Source organism: Raphanus sativus, unplaced genomic scaffold (assembly GCF_000801105.2).
Source record: "Raphanus sativus cultivar WK10039 unplaced genomic scaffold, ASM80110v3 Scaffold0063, whole genome shotgun sequence".
NCBI lineage: Eukaryota > Viridiplantae > Streptophyta > Magnoliopsida > Brassicales > Brassicaceae > Raphanus > Raphanus sativus.
In genome coordinates this window covers 1-19,549 of record NW_026615386.1, presented here as the reverse complement: position 1 = coordinate 19,549, position 19,549 = coordinate 1, and the positions used below count along the sequence as shown (strand labels likewise).

The window sequence follows — 19,549 nt, the reverse complement described above, 5'->3', positions numbered from 1 at the left end:
ACAAAACCAATACGATAGAGTATTAAATAAATTAAGTTAACAAAACATAATACTGAAATAAAAACCATGACAAACCAAACCTAAGTAAACATTATGAAATATAAGAGCCTCTCTCTGAGATTATTATTATAGCAATCATCTTCAGCCACTTAAGTCACTCTCCTCCTTCTTGATCCTCAATGCTGGTGGGACTTTTGTTTCACTCATCTCATCAAATTCTGCCAACAAATCTTTAATTGGGATTCCACTCCGTTTAGCTGGTGTCAGATATTTATGGATAATTACTTCACTCTCCTCCTTCTTGACTTTCAATAGTGGTGACACTTTGGTTTCATTCATCTCTTCAAATTCTGCCACAAAATCTTTAATTGGGATTGCACTTCGTTTAGCTGGTGTCAGATAATTATATAGTTTTTCATCGGAGGAACTACCACGTTCCTTCGTAGCACCCTGGAACAATGGCCTTGTTATAATTATGATATCAAACACAATTATATCAAAACTGATGTTTTAAACAAAAACAATACCACGGCTCGTTGGGATGCAGTTAAGAATGATGGGCTCATAACATGGTCATTTTCCTGCAATAAGAAAGAAATATGAACATTATCAAATAAAATCAATTTTGATGAAAGAATATATTTTTGGTTATTTCAAAATATTGTGGTCAACATACCGTAGGATAATAAGTTACATCAAACTTATTGATCATATTTTCGTTTGTAATAATGTTTACCACCTTGAATGTCTCGTGCTTGTAAAGATAATTATCCTTCTCGATAAGGATCTTAAACAGATATGTCTTACCAACCAAATTAGTCAAAGCGGAGGGTAAAAAAGAAGGTTCCTGAATCTAAAAATAAGACACACAATTGATACAAAATGGAACCAATTCAGGTATAATGGCCAAACATAGAAAATCAATTCAGTTTATGATCGTCAAGTAAAATCTTTCTTACCTCGCTTTTAACCTTTCCAGTTAACTCAACGCAAGGTTGATGTAGTAACTTGAATGAAAGACTATCACTTAGATGTAATTTGGTGTTGCTGGTATTATCAAGAACTACCAAATGTAAATTATACCTACGTTTTTAAAAAAAAAAGTTAAATGAACTTTATATTAATACATACATCACTTTTAAATGGAGGTAAATAGATATAAAATATAATTTGCTTCACAAAAATTTACCTTGGCAATAGCTTCGGACCGACAATCTTACACTTAGTACAGTAGTATTTGTACCCACCATCCAGTATAGGCATGAATGAATAATCATTGTCATTTGGTACGGTCAATACTTTAGTTGCGCACACTTTACAACTCAAATAGTACCAACCCATGTCCGAATCAACCGCTGCTATTGTACACATAAGAATACATCTCTCCACCTATATAAATTCATTTCAACAGAAACATAATTATATTGAACTAAAGATTAAAAACATTACTGCGAGGGTTTAGAGAACAAACATTTCTGGTGTTCAAAACCTCTGCGATTGTTTTCCTTGGAGTATGAATAAAAAAGTCCTCATTCTCTGATATCATTGAAACCCTGGACCACGGTTTGGGCTCGACAATAGCCAACGTTAAAGCATCTTTTGGCAACCTAAACAATTGTTGAAAATAATTAAGACAATACAGTTAACATATACATAGCATCATGATATTATATTATAGGGTCAGACAAAAAAACGTACACTGCCTGGAACGCTATAACTTCATGCATCTCCGGATTTATCGCTATGTAGGACACCTTATATGCGTTCTCAATACTTCGATCCTCTAGTTATAAATGTAATCCGCAAAAAACATATTATTACAACACTCATGATAAGAGCTAATCGATATTTAAGAACACAAAGAAACAGTACCTTTATAGACTCTGATCTTGACAAATCTTAATACACAAATAATGGAGTTCTCTCGTCTAAGTTGAATTGCATCGATAACATCCAATGCGCATTTTCCCCACAAAACACAAGACAGCTTGACACTTCTACACGACATAAACTCAAAACATGAAATGAAATCGATGAAACGAAGGGGGTGCCGTAAATTGAACCCTGAAGAGTTGAGATATAAAAAATTGTTCTTATGGTATAAACTTACTCTTCATTCCTTAGCTCACACGAAATCCTTTGTGTGTCTTTTCCATTTACGGCAATGATTTCAAGAGGACTAACCTCAACAACCTCTCCGATAACATCTACATTTATGCACAAAAATATTACATATCATTCTACGAAGGTGAGTAAATATTTTATTATATAGATAAAATAGAGAGGGGATAAGATAACTCACCAACCAGAAAATCGGTATTAAGACGACCATCTAAGATTTGCATAAAATGCACTGGCTGGAAACCAGTCAATCGTAGTGGTAAATCTCCACAAGGGCGAACACGGGTTAAGGGTAGAAACTGAATTTTATAAGCATGATTGGTTGGTCGATATGATCCATATGAGTAGGCAACAACAAAATTAATCAATATTTTAGAGCACCCTTCATAAAGTAATCCTTCCAAATTGGACACCAAATCATTTGTCACCGTAGCATGTATCTTATCACCCTGAACCATATATTTTTCAGAAATAAACTAATGTCTCAAAGAGGCATCGGCATAAACAAAAAATAACGTTAGAAGAAATAATTTAGAACATCACACATTACTTACACTTGAATCCACTAAAACCATCTCTATACTCTCTCCAGTCCGGGCAGAGTACTGTTTCCATAGACGAATTATCTTAACCCTTATTCTCCACATTGTTTTGAAAGGTTTCAATGCAGAGACTTGATCAAAAGTAACCATCGTTGTATTGCTACGAACACCTTTCTGTGCGTTGTTCTTACTGTTTGTGATAGACCAAAAGTGTAAGGTATTGAGTATTATATATATATTTCACCCACTTAACATTAGGTTAAAAGGTAGGTAAACTTATAAGTTAGAAAATAAAAAACTGGATACAATTAAATAGTCGGCTAACTGTAAAAGGTAAATTTACAAATAGTTCATTTTACCAAAAAGACTTTTTCAAACTCATGGTAAAATAATATACTGTTGCCATAGTTTAAGTTCCCACAAATGTGTCAAAAATAATTTCAATTATGGTTATACTTGATGCATACGCAAGCATATAAATATGGATATATCCAATAATTGTCATATTAGGTAACTCATTCAATTATTTTCGTAAACTTTAAGATATATGAGAACTCCTCAAGATTTCCTAGTAATATATACTATTTCCGCTGTATGCACATTAGGAATTATTTAGGTTATACTTTAGCACTGCTTTCGTAGATAAATATAGGCCACCTCTAACCTTGTTATGAAATTAGGTATCAATACATGAATGTTAAATATTTAAATTCTAATAACTCCCCAAGTAATTTTCATACGGAAATAAAAGAATTTAATGTTTAAATACACAAATATATAACTACTGCAAACACTCTTTTTAAGTATTAACATGAGCTACACTAAAAGTATATAAATTTACGAAAAATTTAAATTGTCAAACTATTAAGAAAAGGATAGGCTAGTTGAATCTGGGATAAAGTAGAAACATTTTAACTAATGAAAGATGAATATATAAGAATTAAAAATAAAACAGAGGCTTTTCGATTAATTTTAAAAAAAATCCAAAGTACTTATGGAATAGTAAACTTCCAACAATTCGAAAGGCTTTAAAAAGACAAATGCAATATAATAAAAAAGCACATGATGAAAACAAAAGCCTCTGTTTGAACGTCTTGCAGTCCGTTGAATCTCTCAGCCACTTTTGTCAGTCTTCTCCTTTTTGATCCGAACGGAACATGCGTTCTTTGTAACAGAATTCTCGTCGTAGTGTTCCTCCAAGTTAAAAACGGTTGCGGCTGGGCGTTTAGCAGGAGTCAATAGGTTAGTTTCAACATCCTGGGACGACCCTCCAGATAACATTGCGGATCCCTATAATATGTTCGGAAAATATAACATTACTTAATATAATCCACATTTATAAAAAAAAAATAACCTAAGCTGTTCGATAACTAAAACATTACCTCCGGTGCATCTGAAATCACAGAATCTTCCAAACACAAAGTATTTCCCATTGCCTACAACAAAAATGGGATTACTAAGCCATATAGTGATAGCGGAACATTGAAACGGAAAAAAATACTTTAGAGATTGGGACCTGGGGTTGACGCAAGTTCTCGAACTCGGTAATCATCTCAATGTTGGTCACGATTTTCAGGACTCTGTAAGTCCCATTCTTGTATAGAAAATTATCTCTCTCAATGGCAACCTTGAACAGATAGGTTTTCCCAGCTAAATTTTTGAGTTCCATAGGAATAAGATCTGGGTCTTGCATCTGTAAATAGAACATGCATAATTGAAACAAAAATACAATACAATTATAATGAGTCATTGTTCACCATTTGAAAACACGCATTACCTCTTCAGCATTAGGTCCAACCAACTCATTGCAAGGATGATGAATGAGTTGCACTGCAAGATTATCGAAAAGAAGAAATTTTGCATTCCCAGTATTGTCTAGCACAACCAAATGCAACTTGTATCTAGCATATATGACAGTAATGATATTAGGAGTTGAGTAATAGTGTTCAGTTATACTAAAAACATATTGTATTATATAATTACCTTGGCAGCAACTTCGGGTTCTTCACCTTGCATTTGACGCAATAATAGTGAAATCCCAGTTCATCGTCATCTTCTCCATCCTCTGTGATTTCGTTAGGAACATGTAACACCTTCTTTGAACATACTTTGCAACTCAAGTAATACCAACCCATATCGGAATCAATAGCTGCTATTGTGCACATCACAATACACTGCTCAACCTATAGACGAAAACGATGAGGTTATTACACAAATCTCACACAAAATCAATAAATGATGACTACAGATCACATTGTAAAGCAATTACGGGTTAATTATTCCATACAAACCTGGTTTGACTCAATCAACTGTTGGATGTTTTTCCTAGGAGTGTTGACAAAAAAATCATTTTTATCACCAGTACCATTAGTTAGCAAAAGCGGTTTGGGTTGGACAATTGACAATGCAAGTTCATCCCTCGGTAACCTATAGTCAATCACAATATGTATAAAAAATGATATACATGATTATGTAATAAAACAAATGTATATTTAATATGAAAATGAGAAAAATATTTAAAGCAACACACTTACAATGACATAAAAGCCTCCACCTCGGGACCAAAAGGGTTAATTTCCACTTCTGAAACGTTATAAGCATTGGACACACTACGCTCTTCTGCAATTGACAGTAAAATGAAAATAGTTTCTTTAGCACAATCTCTCAAGATAAGAACTAATTATATAATTTCCAAAAAATGTTTTATAAAGAATACCTTTCCAAACTTTAATTTTCCCAAAGCGTAAAACAACAACAATAACATTTTCACTGCTTCTTTGAATAGCCTCACTGATATCAGTAGCTAAGTTACCCCATAAAACCATTGGCAAACGTTCATCCCTACAATGAATCGATTAAAAAATTCAGCGAAGAGTTTGAATATGATATAAGTTAGGAACGGAGAAAATATATTACGAAATAAGTTACTTTTCATTACGAAGCTCAATCGAGATTTTCTTAGTCTCTTTCCCATTAGCTGATACAACTTCAAGTGGGGTAACCTCCACAATCTGACCCATTACATCTGACAAAAATAATATGTGTTATATAATGGAAACAACTACTGTGAAAATTGTAATGAAATTAGCAAACTGAGATAACATACCAACCAAATAGTCGGTATTGAGTGTCCCATCGAGAATGTCCATGTAGTTGACTGGTTGAAAACCAGTTAACTCAATGGGTAAATCATCACAACACCTCACACGGGTGGTGGAAAGGAACCCAATTTTGTAGGGATGAATAGTTGTTCGGTATGAACCACCTGAGGGGATGACAGTAAAGTTGATGAAAATCTTGGAACTGCCTTCTGAAAGAAATGAATCAAACTGATTCACCAGATCCTTTTTAACGGACGCATTAATCTTAACACCCTGTAGAAGTTTATTTCATCAAAATTTTGGTTAGACCACGATCAATAAAGCATAGAGACAAATATAAAATTAAGAAAAATTGGACAGTAAGGTTTCATACATTAGAATCGATTAAAACCATCTCAATCGTTAGGCCACCAGCAGCAGAATATTGTTTCCACAAACGTATAATCTTAACCCGGATCTTCCACATTGATTTGAATGGTTTCAAATCACACACAGCAGTTATCGCAGCCATTATAGATGAATGAGTAAAAGATGTTTTGTTTCGAGTGTATTGAATTACAAAGATGAATGGAAGTAGCTTTGCTTTTATAGGTTCAGTAAACCTAGTACTTCCAGCGCAAGGAAACGTTTAATGCTGCATTCAATCTCATATATTTTTCGCGTGCCAATCACTCTTGGATTTTAAAATTTCCTTAATATATACCTTCGAAATATTCTACCTTAAATAACATATATTTAGCTTGCACAGAAAGTCAGACCTATTAAATGAAGTTTAAAATAGACAGACATAGGTAGTTAAAATCGGCTATCGGTCCAAATTGGTTCACCTTTTTACCATTGATTTGGTTTGCAATTGTTAACCAAAATCCCATAATAAATGACTCTATTATCGCAACTTCATACTTGTAACACGTAAGAGCATGCACACCACGTTCATCCCGAAAGGTATACTAACAAATCACATTGAAGTTATCTTGTCTACAAACCTTTAATTGATATTTTTATGAGTTGAAATAATGAGTTCATATCTCTTTTATATTGAGGAGCTGTTGCCATTGAAGCTATAGAGAATAGATTGTATCATCATTGAGAGAAGTTGAAGAAAGGCCTCTTCACTGGATAATGATTTAGTTGGGTTGCTTTAATTGCTTAGACACTCTAGACTGAATTATTACTTATCAGTTCTTAATTTTGAAGATTTAGTAATCTTCTTTGATAATGATTTGATTAAGTTTGTTTCTTTGATTGCTTAGAGTTAGAGTATTGCAGAGTTTCAAACACATTTTCTTTTTTTAATTGCTATTGTGTATATTTAGAGTTTCGATTATATTTATGGAGTGTCTGATGAGCATGGGATTATTGCAGCTCGCATCATTTGTCAATTGGAGTGAAGACAAAAGAGTGAGTTGTGCTTGCTGTCGAGAAGCGTATCACCTCTCGTGGGCTGGTTAATCTATTTACATTTGATCTGTTTGTTTTATAGAGTTCTCATTTGATCGTTACATTCCCAAATGAGTACTGATTCTCTTTCTCCATTCATGTTTGACGCAGTATCGACCATTTCTAGTCTCTCTTCTTATTTCTGCTGATGACGAAAACGGACTGAGCTTGTAAGTATAAGCCTTCTTCTACTGATATGATCCACTTGTTAGTTGATCACATTTGTCACACGACGCGGTCTTATTATAGGTACTACACGGACAAATCTGCAACATTCTGGCAGTGAAACACAAAGGCGACTGGTTCAGGCTCGGAAGGAGCTGATAGTTCTCTTCAAGATCAATTCAAGCTTGCAACGTCTCGACGTACCGAAACACTCTATTCTGGAACAAACAAAGACATAGAGAACCGCGTGGATGAGAACTGGTGGATGAGTGTTACTGGTAAGATTCTCTACGTCAAAGTCGACTTTTGATACTTACAGAACATAAGAGTCAACGGTATACACGATGCAGCAACGAACCGCCTTCAAACCAAGCTCCTTAATATACTGAAAATATGACATAACATCTATCCAATAAAGATATAATTGGATGTTGCAGCGTCTCGAAAGAGTCATATATACAATAACAGTCTTCCCTGCTTCTCTCCTCAATAAAATCGTGGACATACTGCGAGTCTCATCCCTGAAAAGATAGGAAGTTGCTTTCTTATTGGGAGTTGAGGGTCTTGTTTTCTTATTAAAAGCTGATGGGAGCTCCGTCATTAAGGTGGAGAAGAAGACAGATATGCAGATGGAGCTCACAACATGTCGACGATCTAAAACGAAATAACAATATACTATCTCGTATGGGTAGATAAAAGTTTCCGATGTAATTTTTTTGGACGTTTCTCATTTGATCTATCTTCTAACCAAATTAGGAAACAAAATAATGAGGAGCTCTATCTATATGACACATCAGCATTCATGTTTGCAAATGAATATGACAACGCCATGTGTCAAAGATAATGTGAAAGCATTTAATGATAATGCATCCCTTTTAATATATAGGGGATGATTTGAATTTTATGACCAATTATAAAATACTGTATTTTTTTATTATTGGTTAAACTAGTTTTATTTAATGTATTTTTATGTTACCAAGATAAACTACATAAAAATATGTGTTTTATTAATCTATGTGCAATAACCTAAAACATCACATAAAGTAGGACAGAGGGGGTAACGTTTTTGCACATCGATTAATGAATTACAGATTTTATTCAATTTTTTTCATTTGTCTAAAACATCAATAATTACAGCTAATACAAATTATAAAAATTCATATTGCAGAATGTAAATGGTCAAAAACATCAAACTATATTTAATTTTTACATATAAATTTGAAAATATCACTTAAATTAAAACAAAAAGATTCTTAAAACATCACCTAAAATGATACGGAAAGACTAATAAATTACTTTTTATAACTGTATGGATCCGGTGATTGATTTTAACTGACTAATTCCACAAGATCCACACTATTCTTGTGATTTAACGTTAATCCCGGTAGCAACATGAAATTTTGAAGCAGAATTCGTATTGGGGACAAAACTCCCTCGAGACCACTAATCCACCATTTTGTGGTTAATTAGTTGATATATTGTTATATGTTGAGATCAAACACGTTTATTTCCTTACACATAAGGATGGCTGGACCCTACTGCTTGAAACATCATTTTGGTACATGCATAGAAAAATTAAGACCGCAAGTAAAAGCTTACACAAAAACTAAAAAGTTTAACTTACCTATTTATTTTTAATAGTAACTGCGTTTTCTTAGGTGTAAAGAAAAAAAAAACAAAGTTCAGATTCTTTTACAAAGAATAATGCAGATTAAAACTTTATTTGTTTTCTCTCGCTTCTTTTTTAATATCCCTAAAAGTAAAAGCTAAGTTGAGGAGGAAAACTATAGTTTAGTTATTTGTTGAATTTTCTGAAATAAATCAAATTTCATGTAACGACAGAAAGGGGAGGAAATAATATTCGTAGAATGTACTATCTATAAATAAACAAATAAAAACCATTGAAGCCAGAATCTGTCTGAAAAGAAATCTATGAAACGCATATAAGTAAAAGTTGAAGACTGCCAACACCAAATAAAATAGCACAAATGAAAAGTAAGCAAATGAAACGCCTGAAAATAGAGGTTACAAACACAAAGGAATCTGTGCTTAGAGTAAAAATTAGTAGAACATGTGTAAGTAGGCAGCAGAAGAAAAGGTGAGAATGACATGTGAGGTCGGGAAGAGAAGTCTCCAGACTCAATACAGCTGTTTCATTTTCTTATTCTACTCAAATTATATTTCAAAAATGTATACGTATAAATTAATTATTCGAATGCTAGGATGACAGGTTCGCAAAGTATATATGCTAATTAAAAAAAAGAACATATATATATATATTAATCAATGTATTTCCACTGTAGTGATATATATATATATATATATTTTTTTTTGATATATATTTTCTCTCTAAAAGTTGTCTTGCAAAACTCACTTTACGATCAAAATCATTACCCTTATTTCTTTTTCAAAGTTAATATTTCTGGAAAGTGTCGAAGAGATCCACTGAACCAGCTCACTTCCCAAAACGTTGCATGAATTTCAACAAACACATTAACTCTAGCTGCACTACTAAATAAAAACAGTAAAAAATGTCAATAGTCTTTGCATTATCATTGATGATATTGATGTTTCTCCAGACTTACCAAACGCCTCTCCAAAATCCTGAAAAGAATCTGAGGAAGTACATGTTTGTCCATTTACTGCACGTTCACGGTTCACTTGATTACAATTTTGATTTACGTTTAAATTGAATATTTTAAACCCCTAAGTACAATTATTATTTCCACTAGTTCTTACAGTGCCTACTGACCTTAGTAGAAACATCGTTTGGCCTTTGAAGTAAACAAATGTTTGAAGCGTTCATGTGTTAATAATAATTACTTCCTCCTAGTTAGCAAAAAAATAATTACTTCCTCTATGTTTTTTTTCTCATAACTTTTTGTGTATTTCTTTATCTCTAATAATTTACATATAAAGCTGGTAGAGAGACCCAAAATAGAAGAACATCTATTGATTTGGTTGGTTTGATCTCCTTTTAATGTTGCTTGAAACCAAATTCGTTTGGCAACACAATTAGTCTTGGTATATATCAAATTTCATATATACAGAATAATGAATATCGACTGACATGGTGTTTTATTTTCCCTTATAAATAGTTATAAATACTGTAAAAATAAAAGGAAAAGTAAATTGTTGCAAGAAAAATATGATCCACAAATATCATGGAAGGTACATATTATGCCTACGCAAAAAAACAGAACCAAAGAACCGAACTGAATTGAGGAATTGAATTGGAACCGAAATATCCGAAACCGAAATCAGACTGAAACTTTCAAATACCCAAATGTTTTTTTCTCAGAAAATTATATATAACATAACTAAATATATTTTATAATTTAAAAATCTATCAAAAGTATCTAAATTTTTTTAAGAAAACTAAATTATTTTAAAGTATATGAATCCGAAAGTATTCGGATATTATAAGTAATCCGAAATATCTAAGATATTTATCGTAATTATCCTAATTATTTGATATCTTACCTGAAATATAGATATTTAATCTGAATTATCCGGATTACCCGAAATAATTGAATCGTAACTGGAACCGAATGTGAACCAAATTTTGTTTAGAGTATTTTTCGGTTCCTACTTTTACTATCCGAATCCAACCGAACTCGGAACTACCTGAACTGAACGAACCGAAAATAAGTTAAGTAGTAAATGTAGGGATAAATGGATCTTCTGATTCCTTACCTGAATAACCCGATTTCCAAAATAATCGAACGGAACCGATATCCGAAATGTCGTGGGTTAGTCCATATATCTTTGGTGGGGACTAACCAAAAGAAAGACCACGAAAGAGAGAGGACCAAAGGAAATAATTAAAGGCGAAGGCGGAAAAGGGAAAACAAAAATCAGATTTGTGTTCTGTCTTTGCAATCAATGACGAGCAACAAACCCTACATCTATATTGTTTTACTTAAAAAAAATCCAAAGCTCCATCACGTTTAATTTAAGTTTATGGGACTAATATGTTACATATGGTTGATATAATACAAACCCATTGATTAAGTGTATTAACCTTCGATCTCGTGGGTCACAAGAAATGTCAAAGAGAGATTGGAACACACTCACACAATCAATGTCACAGACAAAATAAAAACCCAAATAGTTTCACTTCAGATAAATGTGTACAAGTCTGTCGCTTTTAAGATGAATCTATTCCTCATTATAAAAAATAGAAAATCACAAACAAATTAGTTTGATTCAGCCCCTTCCTTTAATCATCTCATCTTGTCTCCTTTCACCACTTCAGAACCCGAAAAACTGGAAATATGCAAAACTGGTATTATAAAGAGAACACAATAATATGGCAAGTTAAAATAGTAATTGATGTTTGGTTCTTTTTTGTAAACTTCTTTTTTTTTTTATGTTTGGTTCTTACCTTCTTCTTTTTCTTCTTCTTTTCAATGTATGCTAAAATCTCCTTCTGGCCCACAAGAGTTTCTTCCAAAGCCTAAACCAAAAAAAAAATTCCGCATTTTAATTTTTAGGTTAACAATCATACTATTTTTTTTCCTGAACGTTTCTAGTAGTTTATAAGGTTTGTTTTACCTTCTTGGTCTCAGTCAACTCTTGCTCAAGTACTTGAACACGGTTAAGTGCCGCCTGAAGTTTCTCCTCTCTTTCAGTGTCAACATTAGCCGGTTTCATGTCAAGGAACATGCACTTTTCTTCCAGCTCGGCCATACGTTTCACCATCAACATATACTCTGAGCTCGAGACGGTTGCTGCAAATTGAGCTTGGTTATGCTTAGACATAGAATCCTCATAACAAACTGAGTTTCCATATAAAGCAGCCTCGGTGAGTTTGCGTGGTACGTCTTTTGAAAGCCTAACCATTGCAACAATTCCCATCACAAAGGCCATGACCCCTCCCACAAGTAATCCATCCCCTTTCTTTGGTGCACCCTTCCTCACGTAGCACTCTAACCCTATAGAAACTTTAGTACGCGCAGAAGACAACATAGCTCTTCTTAAATGGAGCAGAAAATGTGAGATGTATGTATTATATACCTTTAGAGACTGGAAAATTTTCGATTTTCTGATTTTTTGTAGGCCATTCCACCATGGACTTGTCAATGGTTGCAACTTGCTTCTCAATAACATTGTCTTCATCCATTTTCTTACTGTTTCTCTCAAGACTCTGCGACATTAATGGAGGATCTCAGTATAAGCTTACCCTAGAGTAGTAATTAGCTGATTTAAATTGTATTGTGTTTCTTTAACTTACTTTTTGGAATGAAGTTGATCTTCCTTGGTCAACATGCTTGAGTTCATCTTCTGAAATTGGTGAGCACTTGGATTCGCGGTTTATAGCCATCTGATTCCAGTTTAAAATATGTTTTTGTATGTATCAGGTTCAAGAAATTAATAGTTTAGTTAAACTAAATATCAGTGTCTAGTTAAGAAATTTGTAAATCGTTAATTACCTTCAGAACCTCAGGATCATTCCATGGACCTTTGTCTGAACGCATACAACCTCCCTTGTCTTCACAAGTGCAAGCGCCTCCAAAGAACTCTGGCAACTCACTGTTTACAATACAAAAATAATAATGCATATGCAAGTTTTTATAGCTAAACAGAACTTATATTTAATGATTTTTACCTAGCATCGATGACTTCAAGCAATTTGCTATGATATTTGTTACCAAGAACATGAATCTTTGCAGTGGTCTTGGGATCAAGAAACGACTTAACTGTGCTCCACAAGAGCCGGAACCCGGAACCAGCATTGATGATGAACATTCGGTTCAACGTCTACAAGAAAATTCCGAACTCAACAACTTTAAGATCTTGGTGTATTTACATTTATATATATAGTATGTAAGTTTTTCAAAATTTATAGAATCTTTACCTCAGGATAATTGTCATTGTCAATCTTGAGAAGCCTTTGAAGAAGCTCTCTCGCGGATTTGCTGAAGTTCTTAAGTCCCTAATCACTCGGAACAAATCACACATAGTTTTAGAGATTTGAAAATTTAACATATGGTATTCAGATCCATGTAGGATGGATTTATCGTATATATACCACGCCTTGGACGTCAAGAATAGTTGTGCTCTGATCAATGTGCTTTTTGGCAGCGACAGAACAAGCAGGGAACTTGATCTTGAAAGTCTTCTCGAACTCTTTGACATGATATTTCACGTACCGGTCCATTGTTGTCACTTGAAGCAGCTTGTTAGCATCGATTTGACCTAATCTCTCAATGTATACTGGCCTGCCTTCCTTGTCTACTCCATGATAGCCTTGAGGGTAATGCTTCATGACTTCATCGATCTCTTCGAACTCAAATTCCTTCATCATAATCAGAAATATACATTAATTTATAGAACTTGTCAAAGAATCACCAACATGAGATAAGAGTTGGATCCAAAATGCTCCCATATTTAAGCAAAGAGTTCACCTTGATGATTGTATCAGCGCCGAAGTCTTTCCTCCATTGAATCATGTCACTCCACATTTGCTTAGCTTTCTCAATGTCAAACTTTCTTGCCCTCAGGAATCTGTTTTGTGTTCAATATAAAATTTTAAATATTCTGGATGATCCATGTTTTCTGATTATGACAAGAAGATCATATAAGAGGGAGCATGAATCACACTGTATCAATTCTACTAACTCATTTTTTCATTCTGTCAACTGCTGTTTTAAAACTTGTGGTGTATTAAATATTTTATACTGATTAAAGTATACTAAACTAACCAAACGGAGAGGTTGACTAACAGTGTCTAGTGATGTCTCTATCTACCTCTTAAAAGTTAAAACTACGCTAATAAAATATGTTATCATATTTATATTTCTAGTTGGCGTTTACGTGTTTTTTCCGTGATAAATCGATTATTCTAAATATGTTTTTATGAAGAAATATTTTGCATACAGTATATTAGCGATTGCGAAAAAAAAAATTAACTTTGCAATTTGTGTCTTTCTCGTAACACAATTTTCTAACCTGCAATAACAAATATGGTAATCTAAGATTCGTTGTATGATGGTTGATATTTATATATACTTTGACCTATTTTTTTTCCCAGTAAGTCTAGTCCAACCAAGCTTAACAGGTTTAAAATTTCTAATCTTATCAACTACTCCCTCCGTTTTTCAAAGATACATGTTCTAAGAAAAAAATTTGTTTTAAAAAAAAATATTTTTTATTTTTTCAATGTATTATTTAACGAAAATCTGTTAACTTTAAAAAAAAACTAATTGTTTTTATTGAATTTTTATTGTTAAAGGTTATGGAAAATTGTTATTCACAAACATCGATGCATTTTTAATGTGATTTCTTAATATATGTGAAAAGTTTAGAATATGTATCTTTAAAAAATAAAGGGAGAGGGAGTAATAGTCAAGTCTAGAATGCAAAGATTTTTTTAATGATTATTCACGCCATTAATGTCATCAATATGGTAAGAAATAAAGAGAGATTGACTGGTAACTAAAAAAGAAGAAGTGTATACCGAAGCATCATATGGAGATCATCGAGATTAGAGGGCAAGAGCTCGTCAAGGACAAGAGCTTGACGAAAAGCATCAAGAGATTGAAGGTCTTCTGCATCGATGTCGTCTTCAATGGTTACGCACATGACTTTGCTGCTGCTTTTTCTACCTTTTTTCGAGAATGAGTTCTTGAATCTGTTCGATGCGTTTATTGCTTTCTTCTTCAGCGAAGACATCTTGGCTATCTTCCTCTCCTCCTCTGACATCTCGATTTCTGATATCAACACGTTCTATTTGCATTAGTCTAAAGAAAACATTACATGATCTAAGACAATAATTGAAATCAGGACTAACCAGGTTTGGTCTCAGCCATGGTTAGATGATCTTAAAGCACTCTGTTTCACACGGCAACTGAATACCTGCGCGACAATATTGTCAAGATCATTTTAAAAAGAAGTTTAGATCAAACTGTATGAGAAATGTGAGATGAATCTAAAGAATCAAGATGATTTATAAACCAAAACGTGTTTTATCATCAACAAAAATGAGAAAGCTTAAAGAGATGAATTGAGAGAGTTTTTTGTTTTGTTTTTTGTTTACCTTATTGGAGGAGAGTGTTTGGGGAGAGGTAAGGGAGGTTGAAGATAAACTACTTCATAACATGTAGACAACTCTTTTAGTTCTCTGATTCTATCAACTTATATATTGACATGGTCCTAGACTTTTTGAATCATATCTACACTTTTAAAGAAAAAAATCTAACTTTACAAAAATCATATATATAATGCCTGAGTTTTCTCTCTTCTAAGAGCAGCCACGTCAGATTATTTTAAATGATTGTGGGCCCTATGTCGGTTTGGTTTGGTTTGTTCTGGTCATTAAGTTTTCACGTTTGGTTTGATTATTTTGGCCATATAATCTTCGTTGGTTTGGTTAAACTGAACTCTGCGTTTTGTCTTTTAGAAATTAGATTTTCATTGTTATCATTGTTATCGTTCTTAGACTCATCGCCTTCTCCGTCTTCCCTATTCTTTCGCTGAAAACGCAATTGCTTCTTCTCTCAACTTTTAATCTTCCATATCATTCAACGTATCCTTCATAATTTCACCACTAAATGCTATTTTCATTTTACCCAATAACGATGACCACCTCTTCGTTTCCTGTATGTCTAACCTATAGGTTGGAGAGGCTTGAGAGTACGATGAATTTTCGTGACCACTCCGAGTAAATCTTTATCAAGTGTAGTAAGATTCTTCGAAGATGCCTGCTTCTGACGCTGTTGTTGCGCCTTTGACAGTTCGACGCTCTCCGCCAAGGTTGTTCCTCATGGCATCTAGAGAATCTGATATGGTAGGATTTGTTGTGGGTTTCATGGTTTCATCGAATCTGATATGGTAGAATTTAAGGAAGGACATGGTTTTGGGACGAATGAAAGAAATATAACTTTATGGACGGTGAATTTGGTTGGACAGACTGTTTTGTTTAATCACTAGTACTTATAATAGAGTTGTAAATTAATGAGCAATGATCATTCGCCTAGAAGTAAATAAATTAAACATAGAGAAAAGCGTGTTTTTGTATTAGGGGAAGTGCGGTCCACTACTTGAACATTTTATGGATGTTAAAAAATCTTGACTTCAACCAAAGTAGTGGTCTATTGTAACTTGCAAGATTTATCTACCAAATTAAATACATACAGTGAGTTTGGTTTAGAAACATCAAACAGAAAATATTTGTTTTTTTTCTTAGAAAACAAAAATATTTAACAATTTACAAAGAATCTTATTATTTAAAAGAAATAATGGCAAATATAGACACAAGTAGCTATTGTGTAAACAATATAATATCCCATGACCACATGGCTATATTCCTCCATAAACGGTGCTGAGATGCATAATGGTTTGTTTGTTCAAATATATCATTCAACAATTATAAGTTTGGAGAGAGCTGGTCTATAACATTGTACAACAAGCCAAACTTCGATCTAATGATAAGTGATACACCTGACAAACAATCTAAACAATATTTTCTCAAAAATCTTATATCATATTTTATGTTTAAAATTTAAAATCTGCAGTCGTTTATCCATGCTATAATATACACAGTCTGAATCCAATATGTGGTAGTAATAAAATTGTTCTGAAGTTGGTAGTAATACACTTGGAGGAATCGGTTTGATGCGTTCTTACAGAAAATCGTAGACGAGAAACGTGCAGGTAAATTTTCATCCTCCCTCCGCTGTGGTTTTTGGCTACCCTTGAAAGAAAGAGAGAAACTATGTGTATGGGAGAGGTCAAGTTTTACAGTAAAAAAAGGAAGATAACTTATAGTTGTAAATCACTTGTAACTTATTACTCAAACTCAAGTTTTAAGAAATATTATTAGGCTCATAAAGCAATCATACATGGAAACATATTGATATGCTACATGAAATAGGAGAAAAAAGACAAGGGTTCCCATTTATTTCCATTCAGTAAACTCTTTAACACAAAGACCCCATGGGGATGCAGCTTCTTGCCTCTTCTTTTCCGCCTCGATCAAAGAGATTTCTTCTTCTTCCAAAAGGTCCAAAAGATGGCGTCTTGCCTCTTCTTGAAGTAGAAACAACTGCACACACACACAAACACACAGATACATGAAAAAAAAAAAGATAAAAAAAAAACCTGAGGATGCTGCTTGCTTGCTTAATTAGCTACCTCTTTTCTGTGCTCTTCACTCTTGAGATGAGTGATGAATTCGTCACATACTTCGTATACATCATCGCATATGTAGCAAATGCAGCGAGGTTCGTAATCACATGTGTATAATAAAGTTTCTTGAGCCAAATTATCAGTCAATAAAGTTTCCCAGACAAACTGTTTGGCAAACACGTACTCAAACAGTTCGCCAATAAATTGTAGTTCGGCATGAGGTGCAAGTAGGCGAACACCTTTTGGAAATGCAACAAAAGTAGTGTGCCCAAAACTCCGAAAACGCCAAGGATCAAGCATTTTCTGATCACCCGAGATGATCATTACGTAACCCGGAGGATGTGGGTTGCTAAAGTCATCACCAAACCAGTCGTCCATAAATAACATTAAGCCTTTGGGGTTTTTTGCTATACAATCTGTTTATCTCCATTCAAATGATTCATTAGTATGGTCCATAAATAACATTAAGCCTTTTAGTGTCTAAACAAACAAAACTCTCATTTTCATCCAAATGGCTCATCCAGATGGAAAAACAAAGAGAGGAAGGCTCAGATCAGATAAGAGACTCTCTAATTAATTTAATTAGACTAAACAGGATTGATTTGATTTCGATTTTACTAACCGCAGGGGGAGTGAGTAAGAATGATCCCAGAGGAAGAGATCTTTTCCAAGAGGTCAATAGAGATGTATTCTAGGTTGCCCATGGCATAGATGGTGACTTCAGTATGAAAACCAATCTCCTCCTCCACGGCAGATTCTATACACGGAAGGACCCAACGAGGGTCAAAACCAGCCGGAAGAGGACACGTGTTCAAGTCCCACCACACTCCCGTTTTTTTTGACACATCACCTAACCAAACATTTAAAATCTAATCTAGGGACGGAAAAAAATCACAAATAAATTAATTGAATCCATAGAACTACTGACCTCCTCCTCCTGCCTTCTCGCAACAACGAATTTGATCCCTTCTGCAACGTTGATTCAAGAGAGAGAGAGAGAGGAGATCGGCGTTAGCTTTGCCCCATCTGTTGGAGAATCGAATCTCGCTGGGTCCTCTTGGGTTCGAATTTGGGAACAGAGATGGCGCCGCCAAAATTCGGGTGTTGAGTTTCAACGACATTGAGCGAGAGAGAGAGAGAGAGGAAGGAGATCGACTTTCTTTTTTTTTTTTTTTGGTCAACGAAGGAGATCGACTTTCAGAACTTGATCCGTTTCCAAATTGATCTGAAGAGAGATCTATATTATTATCAAAACTTGTGGGCCTATCTAATGGGCTATATAAACTTATGGGCTAGCCATAGATTTCTTATTTAATTATATTATCATAATAAGATTTATAATCCATTAATTAAGAATTTTTTTTTAATTTGTACTATATAAAAATTGAAACTATAAGTCAAACTGCCGATTATCATGTTAATTTTTATTTCTAAATATGTTAATATTACCAAAAATCACTAATTTCAAAATAAAATGTAAATCAATATCAAATATAAAAAACTTACAAAAGTAAAAATTATTTAGAAGTTAACTTAATACACAACTAATTTTTATAAATTAACGTAAATATAAAAGACAAAATATATAATAATAATTTATTTTTAAAAATTGAAGAAAATAATTATAAGTAAACAAATTGAGGAGCATGTTTCGAGTGAGAAAGAGTTGGCGAGGAACTTGTGGACATGACCGAAGACAAATGAGCGAGTACCTTTCAGTTCCAATATAACTGCTTGCACCTTGTGAAGTCTATATCGGTCGGCCAAACATGATACTTGAAATATGTATTAATTAAAATGAAAAAAGAAAAACAAACCAGACTTGGAAATCTTTTTAGTTGTACAAGATCAAAGTATTCAGCATAATAATAAACTATACTATATAAAAGTTGAGATTATAAGTCATTAAGGACGTCCACGTAGATTTAAAAATTCCAACCGTAATATAACAAATCAACATTTTTGCTTGCTATTTCTAAAAATGTCAATATTACCAAAAATCATTTATTTCAAAATAAAAATAAATAAACCGAAGACAAAATTTAAAAA

The 19,549-nt window shown here is 33.5% G+C and overlaps 4 protein-coding genes across 5 annotated transcripts; all 4 read right to left on the bottom strand.

Annotated features, from left to right (window-relative positions):
• Positions 1-141: 141 nt before the first annotated feature.
• LOC108832039 (replication protein A 70 kDa DNA-binding subunit A-like) lies at positions 142-2,813 on the bottom strand. The gene is made up of 11 exons (XM_056995857.1): positions 2,676-2,813; positions 2,303-2,570; positions 2,111-2,207; positions 1,873-1,997; positions 1,699-1,783; positions 1,472-1,607; positions 1,190-1,389; positions 960-1,083; positions 737-853; positions 528-581; positions 142-450 (listed from the first exon to the last, which is right to left on the bottom strand). Exons 1-11 carry the CDS (start codon positions 2,811-2,813, stop codon positions 142-144), a joined length of 1,653 nt encoding a protein of 550 aa, XP_056851837.1.
• Positions 2,814-3,776: 963 nt separating this feature from the next.
• Positions 3,777-6,275, bottom strand: LOC130500938 (replication protein A 70 kDa DNA-binding subunit C-like). The gene is made up of 11 exons (XM_056995855.1): positions 6,156-6,275; positions 5,770-6,037; positions 5,592-5,688; positions 5,380-5,504; positions 5,198-5,282; positions 4,955-5,090; positions 4,647-4,846; positions 4,441-4,564; positions 4,180-4,356; positions 4,046-4,099; positions 3,777-3,953 (listed from the first exon to the last, which is right to left on the bottom strand). The coding sequence occupies exons 1-11, from the start codon at positions 6,273-6,275 to the stop codon at positions 3,777-3,779; spliced, it is 1,563 nt and encodes a 520-aa protein (XP_056851835.1).
• A 5,143-nt stretch (positions 6,276-11,418) lies between these two features.
• On the bottom strand, positions 11,419-15,487 carry LOC108841638 (phosphatidylinositol/phosphatidylcholine transfer protein SFH1). 2 transcript variants are annotated; one of them, XM_018614393.2, is made up of 13 exons: positions 15,411-15,487; positions 15,165-15,229; positions 14,832-15,084; positions 13,780-13,879; positions 13,404-13,670; positions 13,230-13,307; positions 12,981-13,132; positions 12,805-12,904; positions 12,606-12,695; positions 12,389-12,518; positions 11,927-12,300; positions 11,757-11,828; positions 11,419-11,638 (listed from the first exon to the last, which is right to left on the bottom strand). In XM_018614393.2, the coding sequence occupies exons 2-13, from the start codon at positions 15,181-15,183 to the stop codon at positions 11,624-11,626; spliced, it is 1,650 nt and encodes a 549-aa protein (XP_018469895.1). In that variant the 5' UTR covers positions 15,184-15,229; positions 15,411-15,487; the 3' UTR covers positions 11,419-11,623. The 2 variants fall into 2 exon arrangements, with proteins under 2 accessions (XP_018469895.1, XP_018469894.1); XM_018614392.2 differs by having other exon boundaries at positions 11,927-12,306; positions 15,411-15,486.
• A 1,684-nt stretch (positions 15,488-17,171) lies between these two features.
• On the bottom strand, positions 17,172-18,721 carry LOC108821949 (uncharacterized). Its single transcript, XM_018594951.2, has 4 exons — positions 18,429-18,721; positions 18,123-18,350; positions 17,507-17,916; positions 17,172-17,417 (listed from the first exon to the last, which is right to left on the bottom strand). Exons 1-4 carry the CDS (start codon positions 18,619-18,621, stop codon positions 17,271-17,273), a joined length of 978 nt encoding a protein of 325 aa, XP_018450453.2. The 5' UTR covers positions 18,622-18,721; the 3' UTR covers positions 17,172-17,270.
• Positions 18,722-19,549: the final 828 nt, after the last annotated feature.